Source organism: Macrobrachium rosenbergii, chromosome 5, assembly GCF_040412425.1.
Source record: "Macrobrachium rosenbergii isolate ZJJX-2024 chromosome 5, ASM4041242v1, whole genome shotgun sequence".
Classification (NCBI taxonomy): Eukaryota; Metazoa; Arthropoda; class Malacostraca; order Decapoda; family Palaemonidae; genus Macrobrachium; species Macrobrachium rosenbergii.
In genome coordinates this window covers 35,775,144-35,796,422 of record NC_089745.1, presented here as the reverse complement: position 1 = coordinate 35,796,422, position 21,279 = coordinate 35,775,144, and the positions used below count along the sequence as shown (strand labels likewise).

General features: G+C 37.1%; 1 protein-coding gene across 11 annotated transcripts in view; it reads right to left on the bottom strand.

The window, feature by feature from the left end:
* Positions 1 to 21,279, bottom strand: part of Ask1 (apoptotic signal-regulating kinase 1) — a 219,560-nt gene that overhangs the window by 139,574 nt on the left and 58,707 nt on the right. For 3 of the 11 annotated variants that reach the window (XM_067103966.1, XM_067103971.1, XM_067103967.1), the window contains exons 18-20: positions 15,139 to 15,267; positions 13,569 to 13,628; positions 7,987 to 8,091 (exon numbers count right to left, since the gene is read on the bottom strand). In XM_067103966.1, coding sequence (XP_066960067.1) covers positions 7,987 to 8,091; positions 13,569 to 13,628; positions 15,139 to 15,267 — 294 coding nt within the window. The remainder of the gene's footprint in view (positions 1 to 7,986; positions 8,092 to 13,568; positions 13,629 to 15,138; positions 15,268 to 21,279) is intronic. The other 8 variants (XM_067103970.1, XM_067103975.1, XM_067103976.1 and 5 more) reach the window with 3 other exon arrangements.

Here is a 21,279-nt window from a genome sequence, read left to right as displayed (position 1 = left end):
AATCCTTTCAGATTACACGATGTCTACAATAATCTAGGCAGTAAGTGAGAATAATTCAGACTAGATTAATAGTGGATGTTGTCTGTAGCCTACGTACATCCTTGGATTACGTATCCTAAGTGGCCTAGCTTAGACCGAGGACCCTAGGATCAGATAATAATAATACCTGGGCAAAGTAAATCGATAGCCTAACAATGAGGCTACATATTAGTAAAAATTTTTTCCCCCTTTATATAAGCCTGTGCACAAAAGTTAAGCACAAGCTAAATAATCCAGGACTAGCCCAGGCATTACCTTATATCAAGTTAAGTGGTAACTTTTCATGAAACATCCAATTTTTGGACTAAATCGTTAGACTAGACCATGTAATTAGGACTAGATGAAATCGTAATCTGTGCTGGATGAGATGGTAACCTAGCCTTAAGGCTACATACTAAGGTAGGCTAATTGTGTTTTGTTTATGTAACCCATACACTTAAGTGTGAATTAAATAATCCAGATTAGGCTGGATTAGGCAGTAGCCTAGATTAGAGTACGTTATGGTAATTCTAATACTACTTAGTTCTACCTAAGTGATAACCTTGTTATAAGGTTACACATTAGTGATTACTGCTTTATATAGTAAACCAAATAGCCTAGGATTGGATATAAACAACAAACTGGGTTAGACAAATAGTTGAATAATAAGGTTACATATTAGTAAGTTTTCTGTTTTTAAAATAATCTGGATTAGGCAATACCCTATACTAGGTTAAGAAAGAACAAATAAGCCTAGGATTATACATAAACAGTATCCTAGCCTAGGTTACACAGTTTGCAGCATTTAATCAGTTCTGTAAGGAAACTGAGTTTTTATTGACCTGTACCCCCAAAAGGGACACACAGTTTGCAGCAAGCTCCCCCAAAAAGGGATACACAGTTTGCGACATTTGATCAGTTGTGTAAGGAAACTGAGTTTTTATTGACCTGTACCCCTAAAGGGATACACAGTTTGTGACAATCTCCCCCAAAAAGGATACACGGTTTGCGGCAAGTTCCCCCAAAAGGGATACACAGTTTGCGCCATTTGGTCAATTCCGTAAGGAAATTGAGTACCATGAAGCATGATTCTGAAAAACAAAGTCAGTTAGTCATGTACGCACCAAATTGTAAAAGTACTACATCTTGTAACCGAAAAGTGAGTGTAGATACAAATGCCGCCCAATCAAGGTCTGATTTTAGAATTCTGACTAGAAACAACAATGGGTCAGTTTGGAATACAGAACTTCAGATCAAAACATGATAGGGGCTCCAATACTCACCCCTGATGATACTGATAATCCTTGGCGAGACGCCTCAATGTGCACTTTCTCTCCCAATGGCAAGTAGGTAATTAATGAGAGAAAAACTATGCTCGAAGTTGTAAACGTAGAATTTACAAACTGTAGCATTCCTTAATACAGAATGGCACCTGGTACCATCCTCACCAGACTTGGAGAAACCACTAACAGAAATGGTTTTCTTACCTGTGCTTATAGCATTAAAAGCTAAAGAAATCACCCTTTACCAGGTCAGTGAAAAATGGATCTCTACTTCCTTTTTGAATAAGACCCAAGTTGCTCAACAAGTAGCCTCGTCAGAATTTTATGCTAGGCTCCGACTCCTTAGCATTATAACCTCTACCACCTTGCTGGAAGTTGCCACCTTAAGGCTTCCAGAACATCCCAGGACAATTTTTGCTGTTGAGGCCAAAAGTCTTATGAGAACCCAATGGAAAGCACTCTTTGACTTCCTAGAATGGCGCATAAAATTGCAAATTGAAGAATTGGAGAGCTCCATCAAATCACTCTCCAATGTCACTGCATTATTACATTCTAACCACTTCTGTAAGGACCTGTTTGAGGAGTCTGCTGTGGCTAAACTCAACGAGCATGCCCACCAACAGAATTGTATAGTATACGCTCTTCTGGGAAAAGAGCAATTCAGGAAACAAAAAATCCAAAATTTCCCTTTACCACCCAACTGCAAAAAAGGCTCACTTTGCTAAAAAATCATATAAACCTTCAGTCACTCCCAAAAAATTTTTTCTCAAAAAACAGGTAGGTGGTCAGAAGGGACAATTCCCAGCAAAGCGACAACAACTTCAAGGCCATCCTTTTTCACAAGGTCCAAAAACCATCTCATAGGGGGAAAAATGAAAAACAACACCTGGAATATCTATCAAAGGTGAAGGCAGAGGAGGAAAAAAAAGTATACCTTAGTTTTACCAGACCACTGAGCTGATTAACAGCTCTCCTAGGGCTGCCCGAAGGATTAGACTTATTTTATGTGGCTAAGAACCAACTGGTTACTTAGCAACGGGACCTACAGCTTATTGTGGAATCCAAACCACATTATACCGAGAAATTAATTTCTATCACCAGAAATAAATTCCTCTAACTCTTCATCAGCTGGCCAGAGACTCTAACTCGGGCCTAGCGAGTGCTAGTTCACAGCTCTACCGATTCGCCCAACGAAGAGCTTAAAAGGAGGCAGATACCAAGAGGAATTATATTGGTTGGGGGTCAGCTTTGATGACATCACAAACAATGAAAGTTTTCCCTGTGGGGGGACAGAAACTTGCGTATATTTGCCACCAAGTATGTCTCTTCAGTGTCCTCAAAAGGGACTCATCCAAAAGAAGAGTGATAAACAACCAATCAACATTGAACAAGCACATTGTTTGCCAAAAGTTTTGGAAAATTACCGTTGCCTAAGTACATTGAATCAAAAAAGGGACTCGGACAATTTCTATGGATCTGAAAGATGCACACTGGCACATCCCTATAGCCGTTCCCTTCCACCCCTTCCTAAGGTTCCGAATAGGGAAAGATACGTACAGATTCAAAGTCATGTCCTTTGGGCTAAACACTGCCTAAAGAATATTTTTCAAAGCTAGCAATGGCATTCTTTCGAGAACTCAAACAAAAAGATCTGGGGGCCCACAAGAAAAGTGTGCTTGTAAAACCTAAGAGCAATGGTCAACAGACTACAGTACAATCAAAAAGTTTTATTTTAAATTTGAAAACATCCTGCCTCATGCCCAGCAGACACTTTCAGTGGCTGGGACTCTGTTGGGATACTCTTCATGGCCTGTTGTCTCTCCCCATCATACTCAAAACAGAATGAGGCAAGTCCTCAAAAGGTTCCTTGCACAGCCCAGAGTTTCCAGATGGCAATCATAATGTATGATGGGCCTGCTGCAGTTCTCATCAGTAACAGATCCAATACATAGATTGCAACTAAAAATGTGAACAAATTCTGGCTATTGCATGCAAGAAAAAGGATGCAAGACAGACCTCATCAAAGGATTAAAAGAGTTAGGGAGATACTTCGGCCTTAGATTTGGAAGGAATCTCTGGTGAAACAGGTCACCCTGACTCCTCCATCTGTATGAGTGACAAACTCACAGATGCCTCATTGACAGGTTGGGAGGACATTGGGAGGATTGTCGGGTGGCAGGGAGGTGATCAGCTACTCAGGAATTGTTATATCAATTTCCTGGAGCTGATGGCTATCTTTTTGTCTCTCAAAAAACTCAAACCTCCAGAAGAGGGAGAAAATAACCACAATATCCTACATCAAGAGGTCTGGATCACATTCACCTCCTCTCAATATGGTATGTTAGCCATCCTTTGGATGGTGCAGGCAAGGAAGTGGCACATGTCTGCAGTTCACCTCACAGGGGGTCTCATTTTAATAGCAGACTCTCTATCAAGGGAAACGACAGCCTCAACAGAGTGGATGTTGGACAACCACTCTTTTCAAATAATAGCCAATATACTTCCACAACCGGAAGTGGACCTGTTTGTCACATACTAGAATAACAAACTCCTAATGTATGTGTCTCCAAACCTGGACAGTCAAGCAACAGCAAGAGATGCCTTCCTTAAAACTGGAACAAGGGGATTTCAAAGGTTTTGAGCAAACTTCTAACCTTCATAGGAATAGTGTACTTGATAGCCCCAAATTGGCCAAACAGGCATTGGTTCCTATTACCTCAACAACGGACAAAAAGATCAATTCCACTGTCGTCTGCTGTTCTATCCCATACAGTAGGAGGGAAAGTCTCTCCTTTCTAAGCCGAGACCTTCACATAAAGATTTTTAAAAAAATATCTACGTGATAATTACTCACTCAACATTGCTAGGTACCTAGTGCAAAAATTAAGGACATTTATCCAGCATTACCAGTCCGTATGGAAGATATGGTTAGATTATATCCATACTGAGAGCCCAGTTGAGATTTCTACAGAAACTTTATTTTTCTTATATACCCTTTTTGAAGACAAATCCCTTCTGCAATCTTTTGCTTTACAAAGGCCCACTCCTGAAAGGCTTCCAATTACTTGGTCCCTGAGCAAGGTTGCTTAGACTTCTATCAACCCCTCAGTTCAGTGAACCCAAGACAACCACAGTGCACAGGCTACAAAAGGTGATCTTGACTGCATTAGCATCAGGAGCTCATACAGTATTAGTGAACTGGGCTCTCTTAGATGGGGACGATGCATCACGCAAATAGCTGACCATCAATTATTATTGTCCCCTGGCCCATCATTCCTGGCCAAGAATATGGGTCCTTTAAAAAGGAAATCCATTCTTATAAGAAAATTCAATTTAGCAGACAAGACATTATGCCCTGTTCCAGGACTTAAGGTTTACCTAGAAGTCACGGCAAACACCCCAGAAGGTCCTATTTCCCTACACCCTAGCACAAACTGACCACTCTCCCCACAAAGACTGAGAATGATTGTAGTGTTTTCTCATTAAAAAGGGAAATCCACACTCTTTCCATAGGTCACATGATGTTAGGAAAGTAAGTACATCTTTGGCCTTCTTCAGAAATGTCTCTTTCGAAGAAGTCTCCAAATGCACAGGGTGGTCATCAGTTAAATCACTGCCACATGTTCGAACAAATTCAACTACACTGTGTATCAGTAGGTGGCATAGTTAGTCTTAACCCCTAGGTACTGTGGCAGAAAACCAGGGGTCATATTGACGGTGAGTATGCTAACTATCGATGGGAGATGGGTGACAGTACTACAACCAAACCCAGCATGCTTATGTAAGCCACTGTAGAACTATATCCTAAAATGTAAGTTCGTGTACAGTTTCTTGTTCCTTGGTATCAAAACCTGAAGAGTATTTAGAATAAAGAATGGGACTTGAAATCTGTGGCTTGACCTTGGACCGGAAATGTTATTTCCTTTGGGGTGTTGGGATTAAAAAGCGAGAACTTAAGCCTTTTTCGTCACCTGTCAATTTCTTTGTAAAGCTCCTTGAGGACGAAACAGCTACTGCACTATCAAAAAAAAAAAAAGTTTTCACGTAAGAAAAACCTATTTTTGGTAGTCGTTGTTGAGTCCTCAAAACCCTCCCACCTCCCTGACAAAAAGGCATGGGATTTGGGCAAGGGATCAACCTGCATTGACCAACAGAGAGTAATGGCTCCTTGGTCTTGTAACGGCCTGGTTGTAAACAAGAGGGCGGATGTGCATGTGCAATAGATAAGGGAAAGTGCCCTCTTATCTTTGAGTCCATTATATACTCTATCATGTGTTATAATGTTAACCATTATGACACAATACCTGGCCAAAAGACCAACTAGAAGAGAATTCTTTGATATTAGTTTGGTCACCATGGAGCTCTGGTAGACCATGGAAGGTAACTCCTTGAGGACTCAACAGCGACTAACAAAAATGGGTTTTTACTACATCAAAACCTGTTATTTGAGCCATTTGGGTGCATTGGATGCCAGTTATTTAGAAGTCTGCTGGGGATAAGGAACCACCATTGTTTTTTGTTTTCAGTTATCTTTAAAGTGCAAAAGTCAGGCATAGTCCTCTTACAGCAATTTATGGCTTCAACACAGTGGTAACACAGGCTAGATATTTCCTTGGACTTGTTAATGGAGTAAACCCTAAAACCCCTATTTTGTTTACAGAGATTATTATTATTATTCATACATAAGATGAAAACTATTCATATGGAGCATGCCCAGAGGGGCCATTGACTTGAAATTCAAGCCTCCAAAGAATATGGTGTTCATTAGGAAGAAGTAAGAGGAGGTAAAGGGAAATGCATAAAGAAGAGATCTCAATTACTAAAAAGTGGAAAATAAATTAATATATTAATAAATAGATAAAAATGTATAAAAATGCAAGGACAATAGTATTAGGGTAGTAATGCATTGCATCTACGCTTGAACTTCTGAAGTTCGAATTGCACAACACCCTCTGGGAGGCTGTTCCACAGTCCAAAGGTGTGAGGAATAAAGGACCTCTGGGACTGAGAAATTCGACAGTGAGGCACATTCACAGCATACTGGTGCTGCTGTTCAGCGAATCTGGTTGCTCTCGGCAGGTAAAGGGGATCAGGGATCAATTGTGAATGTGAAAGATCTCTGTTGAAATACAACTTATGATGAAGTGACAAACAAGATACAGGCAGTCCCCGGTTTACGACGGTTCCGGCTTTAACGTTCGAGGTTCTGACGCTTTTCAAATATATTCATCAGAAATTATTTCCTGGCTTACGTGTTCCGAATGATGAAAGAAATATGGCCTGGCAGAATAATCATAATTTGAAGGTTTTTTGATGTAAAACAATAATAATGCAGTTTACATCGTTTTCAATGATTAAAAGAAGGTTTTCTTATGATTTTTGACGATTTTCGACGATGTTCAAGACGATTTTCGGATTACTGACCTTGGTAAGAACGGAACCCCGTAAACCGGGACCGCCTGTATGTAGATGTTACCTGGTTATATGGAAGTCACTGATGATGTCACAGACCTGCTGCTGAACATAGACTGGTAGCAGCAACCACTGTTTTGATTATAATATATGAGTTTTTTGTGAATTTATATTTCTTCTTTCAATTCACATTCTGATGCCATTACAAATTACTGCACAGCTATACCATTAAAAATTAACTAACTACATGGGAAAGAATAATTATTCTTTATATTTTTGCATTAGGCTGTTAGGCTTGTGGTAACCTTTCAGCATACAAAGATTTATACTGTATATGCTTTACACACAAACCTTTACTCTGTCAGCTGCAAGATTGTATACAGTCTTTCTAAATTTATAAATTTTGTGCCTAACTACTCCCTTTCCACTGTGATTTTATCACCATTTTGATTATTTCTGGTAACTTAGCATTCCTGCTATAACCTGTCCATATGCTTACACATCATAAACTCCAACTGTATGGATTTTTTCCCTTCCAGTAAACCTCAACTCATGGTGAGGCCTGATATTTTCGAGGCTTTTATATTAGGCCCTTATACAATGATTCTTCAAAACAATAGGTACCTGAAGATCCAGGTGGCACATGCAGTGTGAAATTACCATCTGTCTGTCAGACAAAAGACAGTCTAGTCTGGGGGCATATAAGAAGAGGAATGATGGCACATACAGGTACATGATTGAAGGGGCTGTGATAAAACAAACTCTCTTTGGTCAATCTTTCCAGAAATTTCTGGAAGATTATGGTTTGAATTTCAGTTCACTGTTTTGGGACAAGATAAACATGGAATTCAAAATAAACTATCAGTACATACTCAAAATGCACAATAAACATCACAGTACATGTTTCAGAACACTTATTGGACAAAAAAAATTTCACCAACGTCCTGATCACCTTCAAAGATAATACTGATTTCATTAAGATTTTTATCAGTTCTCTCTCTGTATAGAATCTCATAAGCAACAAGCACCTATCAAATTCAAAACAAACTTAACCTGAAAATATATGTGAAAATGTTAGCTTGCTTTTAGCATAAAAAGTTTACTGAATCCATCTACAGTACCAACTTCAAGGGTTGCTTTAAAAACCATTAGTCCAAAAAGGTAAATTCAGTATCTAATTAAATGTTAAAAATCAATGGAAAGCTTATAAAGATGCACAAATGAAAAAAGGACCATTAAATGTTATACAAACTGGGTAATAAGGGTAGTTTACCTGGTATATGAGAGAGACGAGAGGTATGAGGAGGGAGAGGCTGGGGAGACGCTGGGACTGCCAGCAGTGTTGCATCGAGAGCCATAACCATACCCGAACTCTAAGCTACAACACAGAGAGGCATCTATCACACTCATGCTGCCAAACAACTTACGAGCATATGGCTAGGACACTTGGAGAACATCAAAGACATTCTCAAGAGTGTGGCAAGAGGTAGGCAGAGGCTTATATAAGGCTGGCTTATGAATTACAAGCAATAAGGAAGTATTAACATTGTTGCAAGACAGATATAAAATCTACTTGTAAGACATATGAAATGGGTTGCATAAATTAAACATTCAAAATAAATACAGTACACTAATGTAAAAGAACACTGAAAAACAGATGTTAAAATGTAATTAAAAGATTTTGCAAACATAAGGTCAACAAATACTGTTCTCATCCTGAAGCTGTCAGAGCAATTGGTTACGTAAAATACTTTACGAATATTAGAGTATTCAGTACAAAAACAATAAAATAAAGTTTATTATGCACTATATTACTGCATAATAAACAAAAGAATAAACAATCTTGTATTGCCCTAAAAGATCTAAAAGAATACAGGTTACTCTACTACATTACTGTCATGGAAACTACAAGATATGTATCTCCTTTTCAGCATCAACACAACATAAAATGCTTGTCTAAATTCTTTGTATTTAACAACTTTAACTACATAAATATAATGTAGACTCAACTGTTAATACTAGGGCTAAAACTGAGGAGCAAGAGAAATGCACGGGAAACACTTCCTTGGGGGAAAAGACAGGAAAATTAATGCAGGAGCAACTCTAATGTTGCCAGAAGAATAAGAGCATACCACTTGAATGATTTACAATATCAACACATAGCAAGGACACAAATATATTGACCAAACACTCAACAATTAAGCATCAGTTTTGGATGGATTTCTATTTTAAATTCCAATAAAAATATATCCATACATATACATAACCTGCATACTGCTTGTTCTACTGCAGGAAAGTTTATCAAGAGCAAATAGTTTTGAATCCAAATTTAAAGAAAGGCTAAGCCTGTTTAAATACAGAATTAAACCTATCAGAATTAATATTCTGTTTCATGAACTTTATTGACATTCATACATGTACTCATAAAAGTAGTGCCTCAACTTAACACACCTTAACTCAACTCGTTTCATTATTTATTGGACATGTCTAAGTCCAGAGGAAAAAATTTCTCAGCAGAATAATCTAGTGAGCTAAACTATTGCCAAGGCTCAATTATTTTATTCCTTGTAAAAGGAATCAATTTTCATAGTTATATCAGAAAAAATTCTTTTCCTTTCTTTAAGAATAAATTTTCACCTTATAGTGATGTAGTTCTTAATTATTTATATCATCATATGCATGCAATGCTAAAAATATTTTTTAATATAAATGTTACCACATATACGTATAAGAAATTAATGCAATCTTAAACATAAATAATGCCTCTATAAAACAAATATAACAATGGTGATGTAAAACTGATTGATGTACAATCCGACCTCTTACATCGGGTACTCCATGGTCTGGCAACTCCCATGACCCAGGACTTTTTTGAATCAGCCGCCATTATCATTTCAGTTTTTAGATTTTTTTTTTTTTATTTCAGAACTGAAACAGTTTATTTCCAACGATAACATTCTGTGAAACTCTTAAAATATACAGCATACAAAAGAACTGTAATTATATACACTCATGTATCATCCGATCTCGTGTCATCCGATCACTAAAATTTTTTCCAAAAACATGATTTCATTACACGCATTGTGTTTAGTGTGAGATATATTTTCAGTAGATTACACTGGCTTGGCTTTATATGTCTGTCTCAGTTTTGGTTTTAATAACCACAAATCAATCAATCAATAAATTAGATACCACTGATAGTGCATATTGCAGTATATTTGAGTTAGCTTTCAACTAATAATTAGGCCTAGAAGTAAAAGTTCATTAGGTTAAATGCAAATCTTCATACATTAAATCAGGCTTATCAACTTTGTGACTTCCATAAATAAAAATAAAATCAATCTTTATTCATCCTTTATGCAATGGAGAGCAAAATGTTATGAAAGTATGCCACTAAATTTATGGTTGCAGCTGTGGCTGAAGAAATGAATAATGTGCAGACCACAAAACATTTTGGAAGAGGCAACATCCGATACTGGCAAAATCATGCCTTTACTTCATTTAATTTTCTACATTTATAATTGAAGTAAGTTGCATTTTTAAACCATCTTACCATCTTTGATAATTTACGAAAAGAACCAATCTCCAAAACGCATTTCATTTAGCAACTAATGGCTGTGAAGATGTCAGTAAAACTCAATCCGGTGATGATTTTAAGAATGTAAACATTACCACAATGCAAATGGCACCTGATCTCTGTTCATAAATTATAATACAATAATGATATGACAATAATATGACATAATAATAATATTATAACTGCATACAGTACATAAGATAACTGTTTTATTACAATTATCATTATTCTTCATACATCTGTATTGTTTGACTCTCTCCCTCTCGCTCTCACATGTGCAGGTTTAAGAAATAAATGCAGCAAATTTTTAGGTTTTTGCCGACTAAAGCCAGATCAGAATTCGACAGTGTGCTTATAAAGTGGTTTAAGCTCTGATGTAGTGAAGGTGTAAGCTGATGGAGCAGGCCAGATTTTTCATAAGGAACTATACCTAAAGAATGACAGTGATTATTCATAAGATCTGCTATGCTTTTGATAACACAGATATATATATGGAATGAACTGGCAAGACTTTGTTTACATAAGGGTTTTTCAGGGGTGATTTCTGTCATCCAGGATTTTCTGTGGTTAGGCAGTGGCCTGGTCCCAAGGGTATCGGTGTAAGGAGGTCGGACTGTACTTGTCATCCAACAGTTCATAACTGACTGATTTAACCTTAACATTCTTCATAATGTTAAGTGCAAATTTTGTGAAATAAACTTACTTTATTGAGTGCATAATGTTATATATATCTGAATACAAAGCCCTACAAATAATACATGACAACATCAGTTATACAATTTTTAGATGACCTATCAATGCTTTCTAACAATGTTACTCTGCCTATCATCACATTTGCTACTATCACACACATTTTTTATACACTCAACATACTGACTATATTTTTTCTTTACACTTTCCTTAAATGAGTAATGCTGTGAAACAACGTATTTATTACATCAGGAGTGGGTGGCATGCAAAATACTTACACTATCTTTTGAAGGCTACAACTGTTGAAGCAAGGCAAGCTGAAATGTTCTGAGTTTGTATATATAGCAGCTCTTTTTCTTGTTTTTAATAACAATGACTTTCATAATAATTCCTATCCTAATTGGGTATGTAACAATAATGTCAACTTTTAAGGAGGATCTTGCAAACTGCAATGAATTCAACAAAAGATGCAGGCATGATGATAATAAAAGAAACACCATATGCTCTACATAAGAGCGAGCATGCGTATCTGTCCAATGATCTTATACAAAGTGGCTACTACATACTCACATTTTGGGATCCCCACATTAAAAACCTAACAAACATTTCATCCAAGTCTTTGTGTGTACAGTATGGCATACGAAAATTTCAAAAATCATTACACCTGTAGTTAGCTAGCGAGTTTATGCTATCTTATATTATTGGCTTTAAACAAATAGTATACTATATTTACTGATATACTTTCTTATATTACTCTCCTCATTATGGTATATGAAAATTTAAAAAATCCTTACACCTGTTGTAAGCTACAGAGTTTATGCTATCTTATATCACTGGCTGAAAACATATACAGTACTGCAGTACAGTAAATATGAATTTCAATTTTTCCAGACACAGACACATTCAATAAATAATGAAAATCTGTCGAGTTAAGAAGAAACTAAACTGAATTATACAGAAACCTTTGAAAAACACCAGAATACTGATATTGACTGCAAAGAGGCATAATTTTGCAGCTCAGAGTAAACCACACCATGAACCCCAATATCCAGGGGTAAAAACCAGCTAGGGTGTACGAATCACATTTTAAGTACTTGCTGAAAGGAGAGAAGGGAAAAAAGATAAAACCAAATAAAAATTGGTTTGTAACTAATGAGAAAACGGCAATCCAGTAGTAGTAATGGATTAACTTTGAGATTCTGTATGGAGTTGTCAACAGCCCTACAGACTGGCAAAGAATGAGAAGTGATTGATGGGGTACATGATGGTCTATGTGGTGCATGCACCAAGAAACTACCTTCTTCTTCTTCTTCTTCTTCTTTTTTTCTTCTGTTTGTTTGACAAGATTTGAGCTTGGGTCATTGGAACACCAGAAATGTGGGGATATAGATCTGAGATGGTTGTGATGAAACAAAAATTTATCAACCAAAGCATTAATTCTGAGAAGGCTAACCTAGTTTCTTTAAAACCTTATGTAAGCAACTATACAGTATATCAATCATAAAATTATCAAAAGAGTAAAGCTTCACATAAATAAAACATTCTGAATTATTATTATCATAAAATAAATGACAGCATCCTAATAAACCTTATCTACTGTAGAATTAGACATTAGTATTAGTGAAAATGGTTGATCATGATTTAAGTTTTAAAGGTAAGAAGCCTGCAGAAGTCTAATCAGACATGAATTATCTTTTGTATTTAGTAGACACTGTTAGCATACTATTAAAACATGGCAAATAAGACAGAAAACAATATAAAAGTATGTTATCATGCAGTTTCAGCAGTTAAGTTTTAACACAAAGGCATATTCACTAATCAACAAAGCTCATTCAGCAGAGAAAAGCAACTATATAGTAACAATAAACAATTCCTCAATCTCAAAACGTACAAACAAAAAACAAAAGGTCAGGAGCATATTTTACGATTCAAAATATCAATACACCAGTGGTTTCTTCCATCTACCTCCTTGGATATGAACTCAAAATTTAAAAATTTCTTGTGTTCACATCACTTGCACCTGTTAATCCCAATAAAGTATTTTCATAAAGTGCAGGAGGCACCATCAAGTAATATTTCCTTTCCAACATATACTGTATACAGTTGTATTTATGGTGTCCATTATTAAATGTATTTTTTTTATTTCTGTATAAAAGCTAAATACAACTTACATAAAGTGATGGTTAAGCACTTTTTAAAAGTTAACTTTAAACTACTAACTGGTCTAAGATCCAAGTCCACATATACATTAATTGTGGCTTGTGTTTTTTGTGTTTTCGTTATATATGTTAATGTTCCTCTTTACTAAATTCAAACTAATCATTTTTAATTGTATTTTACCTACAAATTATGATAAGTGACAGAATGCTTTTGAGTAACTAACTGGACTCCATAACTTGGAAAACAAAACAAAAATTAATTTTACACACCATTTTCATAGAGTAATATAATTTTGAATGCACAAAATGCATAAAAAATTGGACAAAAATGTAGAAAATTAAAAACCTATCAAGAACAAAAATGAAAATTGAAAATTATGTAAAAAATTTTGGAAGTTAGTGAAGGGCCAATTTACCAAATGGTCTCACCCATTTAACTCAAATTTTGGAGGACTGACTGACTCTTCGATCACAGTTAAAAAGATGCCTCTGTTCAAAGAATGGAAAACATGACTAAATATGATGCAATCCTGGCTTATAAATATATATATTGCACTAAATGAAACATCCTATTCGGTAATTACTACAGCATTGCGCTCAACTTTTAGTACTTTGATACTACTTGAATAACAAGTCTGAGAGTCATGCAGGAAAACTACAAAACATGCGCTTGCTAATGAACTGCACTGTTGTATTATCAATACATCACGTACGCTACAACTGATTAGATTTCACTATGGCAGGGTAACACTGTATACCATGATACTCAGGAATATTCTATATGTAAAAGATATAGCTGAGTGAGAGTTGCCTCAGTCTTTTATTATAGTTCTAACATATTTTCAAGATCAAAAATCTTACAGGATATAAAAATGTAAGAAAAAATCTATACATGATCTCAAATTGAAAAAAAACAAAATAAACTAACACTTGTTTGATATTTTGACGTTTCTCATTACCCATGTTTTCAAAGCAATTCAATGTCAAGGTAATGTTTACAAAGGAGCACTAGAAAGTCTAATACCTCACCAGCTACAGAATGCCAAGTAATAATACGATGAGAGTGAATAACATACAACATGGTGAAGTCCATGTTGCATTCCAGCATGGGTACCACCCACTGTGTCATTGTTCAATGAACTTTTGACAGTGCTGACAATAGATGTATATATATTAAAAGTAATTAAGGTCCTTAGCTGTATCCCCTTGATCTTTTCCCAACTTATTAATCTTCACGCAGGTGCAATCTCCATCTCTCATCTAAATCCATCAGGCTGCCCCTTGCATAATCTAAAATGTGGCAATGGTCTGGCTTAACAACTTTATAATAGCAATTGTAAAGCCATCCTCTACAGACAGACAAGCTGACTGTTTGTCATAATTATGGGTATTTATATGCAGACAATCCACTGTGATTCTAAAAGTCCACAAGCATGACCTACTCATAAGACAGCCAAGAACCTGTTTTTAAGCTGACAACATCATTTCCTAAATTGAACAGCTATCAAAAATCAAACAAGCATTTGTACTATCTATTTGTGTATCATCTACAATTTTCAGATCAATCATGTACATACTGTCAAACTCTACTCTCAAGGGGCAAAAGTTTTTCATTCCTACATTTTCTGTCAATACTCAAGGGGGGGGGGGGGGAATAGCATAGTATACACTGCAATGCATCTAAATAGATAATCTACAGTCATTGACATATAAGACCAAGTCAACTTGCTTCCAAGAATCTTGCTACAATGCTGTTTTAATATCCTTTATTTTATTTGTTGATTAAATAAAAAACCATATTTATGGAAAGTAAAAAACATGTGACATCATCTTCAATCAAAAATGCACAAAAAGAATCTACAGAATATTCAACTGTTACTGTAAAAGAATTATTTGAAAACTAAGATAACATAGAGTAAAGTATTCCATGAAGTTAAAAAAATTATTCTTAACCATTGAATTAATTATGCATGATTACAATTCAGTTCATTTAACTTACCCATCATCGGGAGAACTAGCCAACCGAGGTTTTTCACCATGCCTAATACTTCTGTCAGCTGGGACGGATATGCTCCGAGAGAACTCCTGCTGATTTGTTAACCTTACTCCTTTTTTCTTTCTCCCTAGTCTGAAAATATTTCACAAATTTGAAAGTTAAACTGAACTTAACCACAATGAAGACAAACTATTATTCTCATTATTCTAAGTTTCCTTGACAAAGACCAGTTATAATAAATTAGTCCTAGTAACTATCCTTCATCTTCTACACACACATTCAACACTAATCTTGAATATGATGGTTTAAACTTATTTACTAAAATATATTATCAAGATGAAAAACAACACTTGGAATTGATGTTATCTACTGGCTGTCATTAAATTTATCTAATAATAACCACAGAAGGGAGACTGGATTAATTACTGATTGGTTTAAAATCTTAGATTTCTGAAGTAAATATCACTAAGACCATTACCTCAGCACAGTTAATTTTTCAAAGAGGTATTTATAAAAAAGATCATAAAACCTCACCAATTTTGCTTCAAGTTAGCCAACCAACTTTAGAAGGCCAGTGTTACTTAATGATAAAAGGACACTTTACTCTAGTTAGACTCCAATTTTTGGGGATGAAGTACTTTCCATGTGAAATAATAAAGGACTAAATTAGTACAATCCTTACTGTCCAAGTGAGGAGTACTTGATGAGATAACTTACAAATAACCTATGGTGTTTCTGAATCTTAAGTAGAAATGAGCAGGTACTCCTGACCATAAGAGCATTCTATCACTTATTTCCCTATCTAGAATCCTGTACATCATGTATACCATCAACCTGTCTCTGCTCTTTTCTATGGCTGTAATATCCACACCTATGATGACATTCATACCACTTACTGTCCTGACTGAGTAGATCTCTCTCTCTCTGTCTGTGATTTCAATTAGTGTCAGCTGTAGGTTTGACCAAAGGCATAAGCACAGCCAGTTTCTCTCAAACCACAAGTAAAATCCTAGACTTCATTGTATCCATCATGACCATGACCCATACCTTTTCAATCTAAGTCTTATGCCGGCCCCCACCACGCGTCCCCCAAGTTTCCAACACCTGATGATTCAAACTTTGGCTTTAGGAGCAATTTTGTTCCCGTATTTGATATTCCTGGGTTTTGTCTCTCTCCTTTGGGGGAGTCCTTTGCTGGCCATTCTATTTTTAAACACCTGTCTGATAGAACTTTTGATTTGGGTAGCTTGAGCTGAAAACAATAAAGCTACACTTGGTCAAAGTCATTAACTTATGAACTTAAATGTAACTCAATACACCTTACGGGCTCGCAGTGAGCCTTTTTCCAGGATTTGGTTCTTTTTCCTATTATAAGAGGAAATAATATGCAGCAGTAATTGTGCAAAAGGAGAATGAGGAATTCAATGAAAAGGTGAAAGAGGAGGAGGAGGAGGAGGAGCTCAACGAAAAGATGGATGAGGGAGAAGCATGCTTCCACCTTCACTTGGCTCCTACCATGAATATCAATCTTGTTTCCTGCAGCATCCAAGGACAAGTTTGAGATATGCTGCAGAAGATGACCAGGAGTACAGGAACCACCACAGTGACTGCAAGGTTAAAAGCTGACCTAAAGAGCAGAAGCAGCAAGAACACCACAGGCAAAGGGCCCCTTAAACAAAGTTAAGTGATCCAGGAACAAGGAATACACAGGATAACCTATACCATCACATATTTTAGATACTCTATCATCATCTCCAGAGCAGCCCGTGAAGAAGGCATAAAGAGTGGACAATACACAATCATATGCATAAGAACAACTCGAGCACGTTTCAAGCACCCTGACACATCTCCACTGTTCAGTTACAACCTGATTCTTATCATCAACAAAATGCATAAAGTCGTAAAAAAAAACTAAGGACAGTTACCAAGCCAGGAATATTTTATATAAAAGACAATGTTTGTATTCTTGTAAAAACAAATAGGCAGTCCCCGGGTTTTGTCAGACTCAGGTTAAGCTGGCCTGAGTTTACATTGCTTTTCAAATATATTCATGAAAAAATCAGTTCAGGGTTACAGCGGATGTTACGAGGTTATGTCATCGTCTTACGCCACGATGGAACAGTAATAGTACATGCAACTACAATATAAGGTCAAATTTGGAGGTGTTTGGATGCACACCACATCAGAATGCAAATAAAATATTGTACAATACACCAAGAGGATTAAAGGTAAGGCTTTCATCACTTTATTTCTCCTTTTAATACATTTTTCTTGAGACGTTCCAGTTTATGTCTTTTTCAGGATTACAGCATGGCGTCGAAACAGAAGCCCCAATGTAACCTGGGGACTGCCTGTAATAACAAACTAAAAAGGAAGGTTGGTTGTATGTGCGTACCACCTTCGTGTACCTGGTTAACATGCGACAGTCTCAAAGGGTGGTACTCAAATCATAGAGGTGGTACTCCGAGTACCTCCAATACTGTTTGTTTTGCTCCAAACCCTTCAAACCGAAATCATACATGATCTAGAGCTGAAAGGAAAGGCTGGCAGTACAGGTAGTGCTCGAGTTACGATAATTCACCTTACGATAATTCGATTTTGTGATGGGCTAAGCAATTAATACCAATACAACAATATTTCTACATTTTAAAATTTCCCGTGAGCACAGGCAGCAGCGTACAATCAGGCAGTGAGAGACACCAAATTATAATAGACCAACTTCTTTTCCTCCATCTCTTTATCCCATCTTCTAGTTAAAAAAGTAAAAAAGAATGATAAAAGTATTGTTAGTAAAGTTATATTCTTGCATAAATGCATACAGCCATGAAAAACCAAACAAGAAACTGTTGTTTTGCTTATAACCAAATCAGATAACAACAGCTGTTTTGCTTGTATTTCAACCATTGTACGGTAGTAAACAATTACCCTAGTTATGTTACAAATGACGTTAAGTACAATAGGACTGATATACAGTATTTTTACATTATACCCTCATTCGCTATAAAAGATCGGCAAGGAAATATACCGATAAATTTAAGCTGCAAGTTGTAGCTGAAACTGAGAAACCAATTATCAAGCTGTTAATGACTATAAATTATCGCACATCGGCAAAAAGGATGAAACTCGACCTTAATTAAAATTGGAGAGAGAGTATTTTAATCAAAACTATTGGGCATGAAAGAATACATTACTGCTGTTTTTATGCCAATAAACAATAAATACATAAAGCTTGTATTATGATGAAATCAAGTGAAAATAGCGAATGGATTCTTGATTTTTTTACACAAAACAAACATGCCCCCAAACGGCCAACGTCATCTATCAACGAAAAGAAATAGCCAAATTAATTTCACAATGAGATGTATTTGTTATGAACTGAGCTAAATATGGCGAAATAAACTTACTGCATAATCGATTTCCAAACCAAAACATTGATCGCTAAGATTGCAATTTATAATGCAAAAGCGATGTAAGAATATATAAAATATTAATGGATACAGTGAAGTAAAGCATAATATTTTAAAAGATCCATGGAAAACATGCATATTCATTATGTTGATGTTTGTATATTAATATGTGAATATAGAGTACAGTATAATGTAGGCTAGACTACCGTATATGTATACAATATACCATAGTGTAGGCTAAGTTAATTCTTGTTTGTTATTCAATTTCTCTTTGTATTGAATTACCATAAGTCACTCTGAATGAACCTCCAGAATTAGCTGATATTAATACAGTAATTACTATACCATGTATGTATAGAGTATTCTTTGCATACCCTAGTGTAGGCTAGCCTATATTCGAGATACGTTTTTTCTAACATACAATTAGTTTTTTGGAACCTAACCCCATCATAGGTAGGATAATACCTGTTTTTGCATACCACCTTTATGTCCCCACTACTATGCAATAGTCTTGAATGGTGGTACTCTGTGTACCCCCAAAACAAATTTTCAATAAAGAAGGGGTTAATGGTGGGAATGCATAAATGTCCAGGTTGTTCCAGGGATGTTGGAATGCATCTTCCATCACCACCAAGGGTTTGGGATGGGGAAACAGAAAACCAAAAGCTATCTGTACAAACTGATTGTGAAAAGATTAAGGATGGGAAACCCAAACAATTCAAACAGCCTCTCTGCTACTCTAGGAAGTATAGACCACTTCACCTTTAAAACTTGATCCTGTTGACTGAGTTGATCTACCAGGTTGTTCTGCCTGCCTGGAATGTTCCTGACAATGAGACACAGCCCCCATGCTTACTGATAGAGGACACAACTGTCATGTTGTCACTCATCAACACAAAAGAGTGACCTCTCAGCAGCTCCCAAAATGCTTGCAATGCTAACAGCAAACCTACATTTCCAATACACTGACACAGATGAACTCTCCTCTTAGATGTGTGCCTCACCCCTCTTGCTATGTATCTGAGAACAGAAGCATTTCCGGATCTAAGGAGTTCCAAGAAGTATCTGTCATCCAATCACGAACCTCAGTCCTCCTTTACCTCCTGAGAGTCTACCAGGTGGGCTCTCACCACTGCCGAATCTATGAGCATGCACAGGTACTTTGCCTGCTACTTAGGAACAAGATCAGATTTGCCCCAATTAATCATGATCCCAAATCGTAACAAAAGATAAGAAGATATCTGGCCTGAAGGAGCCACACCTCTACAGTCACCAGGAATAACCAATCATCTAAGTACACTGCAACAGCTGAATACCCATCAAGTGGGCCCAAGCTAAGACCAAGGTGAACACCAAGCTGAACACCTGAGGAACCACTGCCAATTTGCCAGTCTGAAACATAACACTCTGAACTGGCAGACAGCTGCGTTGGAGACAAAGCATACATATTTAAACTTTTGCATCCTTCAGATCTACTAAAAGTATGAAGTTGGCCTCTCAGATTGACTCAAGCACCGGCTGTTCCATTTCCATCTTGAACTGGGTCAGCAATACTTATTCAAAAGACAGATGTCAATCACCATTCTCCAGCCTCCAGTGGCCTTCTCAACAAGGATAAGGCTACTGTTAAACAGGGTAGACTTGTGGCAGCTGAAGAAGGGAGCCTCCATCTTCAGCAAAACCCCCTTCTCCCTTTTTCAGGGCAGCTGCTGATGGAGGTGGAGTTAGGGCTGGGAAGATGCCTCACTCTTCTTAGATTAAGAAGATTTGGTTACCTGTCAGGGTCTTGGAAGAGCAGGTTTCTTTGTCAACCCAGATATAGAAGGCTTTAGCAACAAATGCTTTTGACCCCAAAGGTTTGAATGCAACAAGGTTGGGAGGGCAATCTGGTTATTCCGATCTCTTGACCTCAATTGTTGCCCTCACACTACTCTTAGGAAAGAGCAGTGACAAGCCCAACAATGCCTAACTATTCGTAGGCAAGAGGTTACTCTCATGCGAGACCCCCTGGACAGTAGCTGTACCTTCTTTAGACTAAACGGACATCATGGTGACTCCCTTGCTATAGAGGACTTGTGAGACCAGTAGAGTTGCTAACAGAACCCCCTCCTGCTCCCAGACTCTGTAGCCACCGAGCTACCAAGCTACTAAACAGAGGGGAAGAAAGGGCCAATGCACTGCTTCTCCCTCTACCCTCCTGCCTATGTGGAGAACTTCACAAACGCAAGGAGGAAGAGATCAGTCAAAGGAGACCTCTTCCTTGAGGACAGCACTCAGACTGTGAACGTTTCGGAGAGTGCACAGGTACCAAATGGGAAAGCAGATTGTCAAGGAATGCTGTGAAAGACTATCTGAAGTATATAGTGTAATCCAAATCTTTCACAGACACTCCAAAGACAACATCCTACAAGTACCTGAAGCTAATAAGCAGATGAAATAGGGGACAAGGCAGCTGCTGAGGGAGCACTTCCCTGAGCAACTCCTTAGTTCTCAGACAACAAGGCATGCACAGGTCTAATAAAACTTAGCACTATCCCTCTTAGAAGGGGTAGCACTACTGGTCAGTGGAACAGGAACTGAAGAAGACAGAAAGGAACATGGAAGATTCAGGGGCATCACTGGGGGGTGTATTCCCCTCTAATAAAGCCAACAAAAGCTTCTTGCCCTTCCTCCTCTTGCCAAACCTAATCCACTGGAGTAAATCCAAACCAGCACACCCCCTACAAGGAGAAACCCT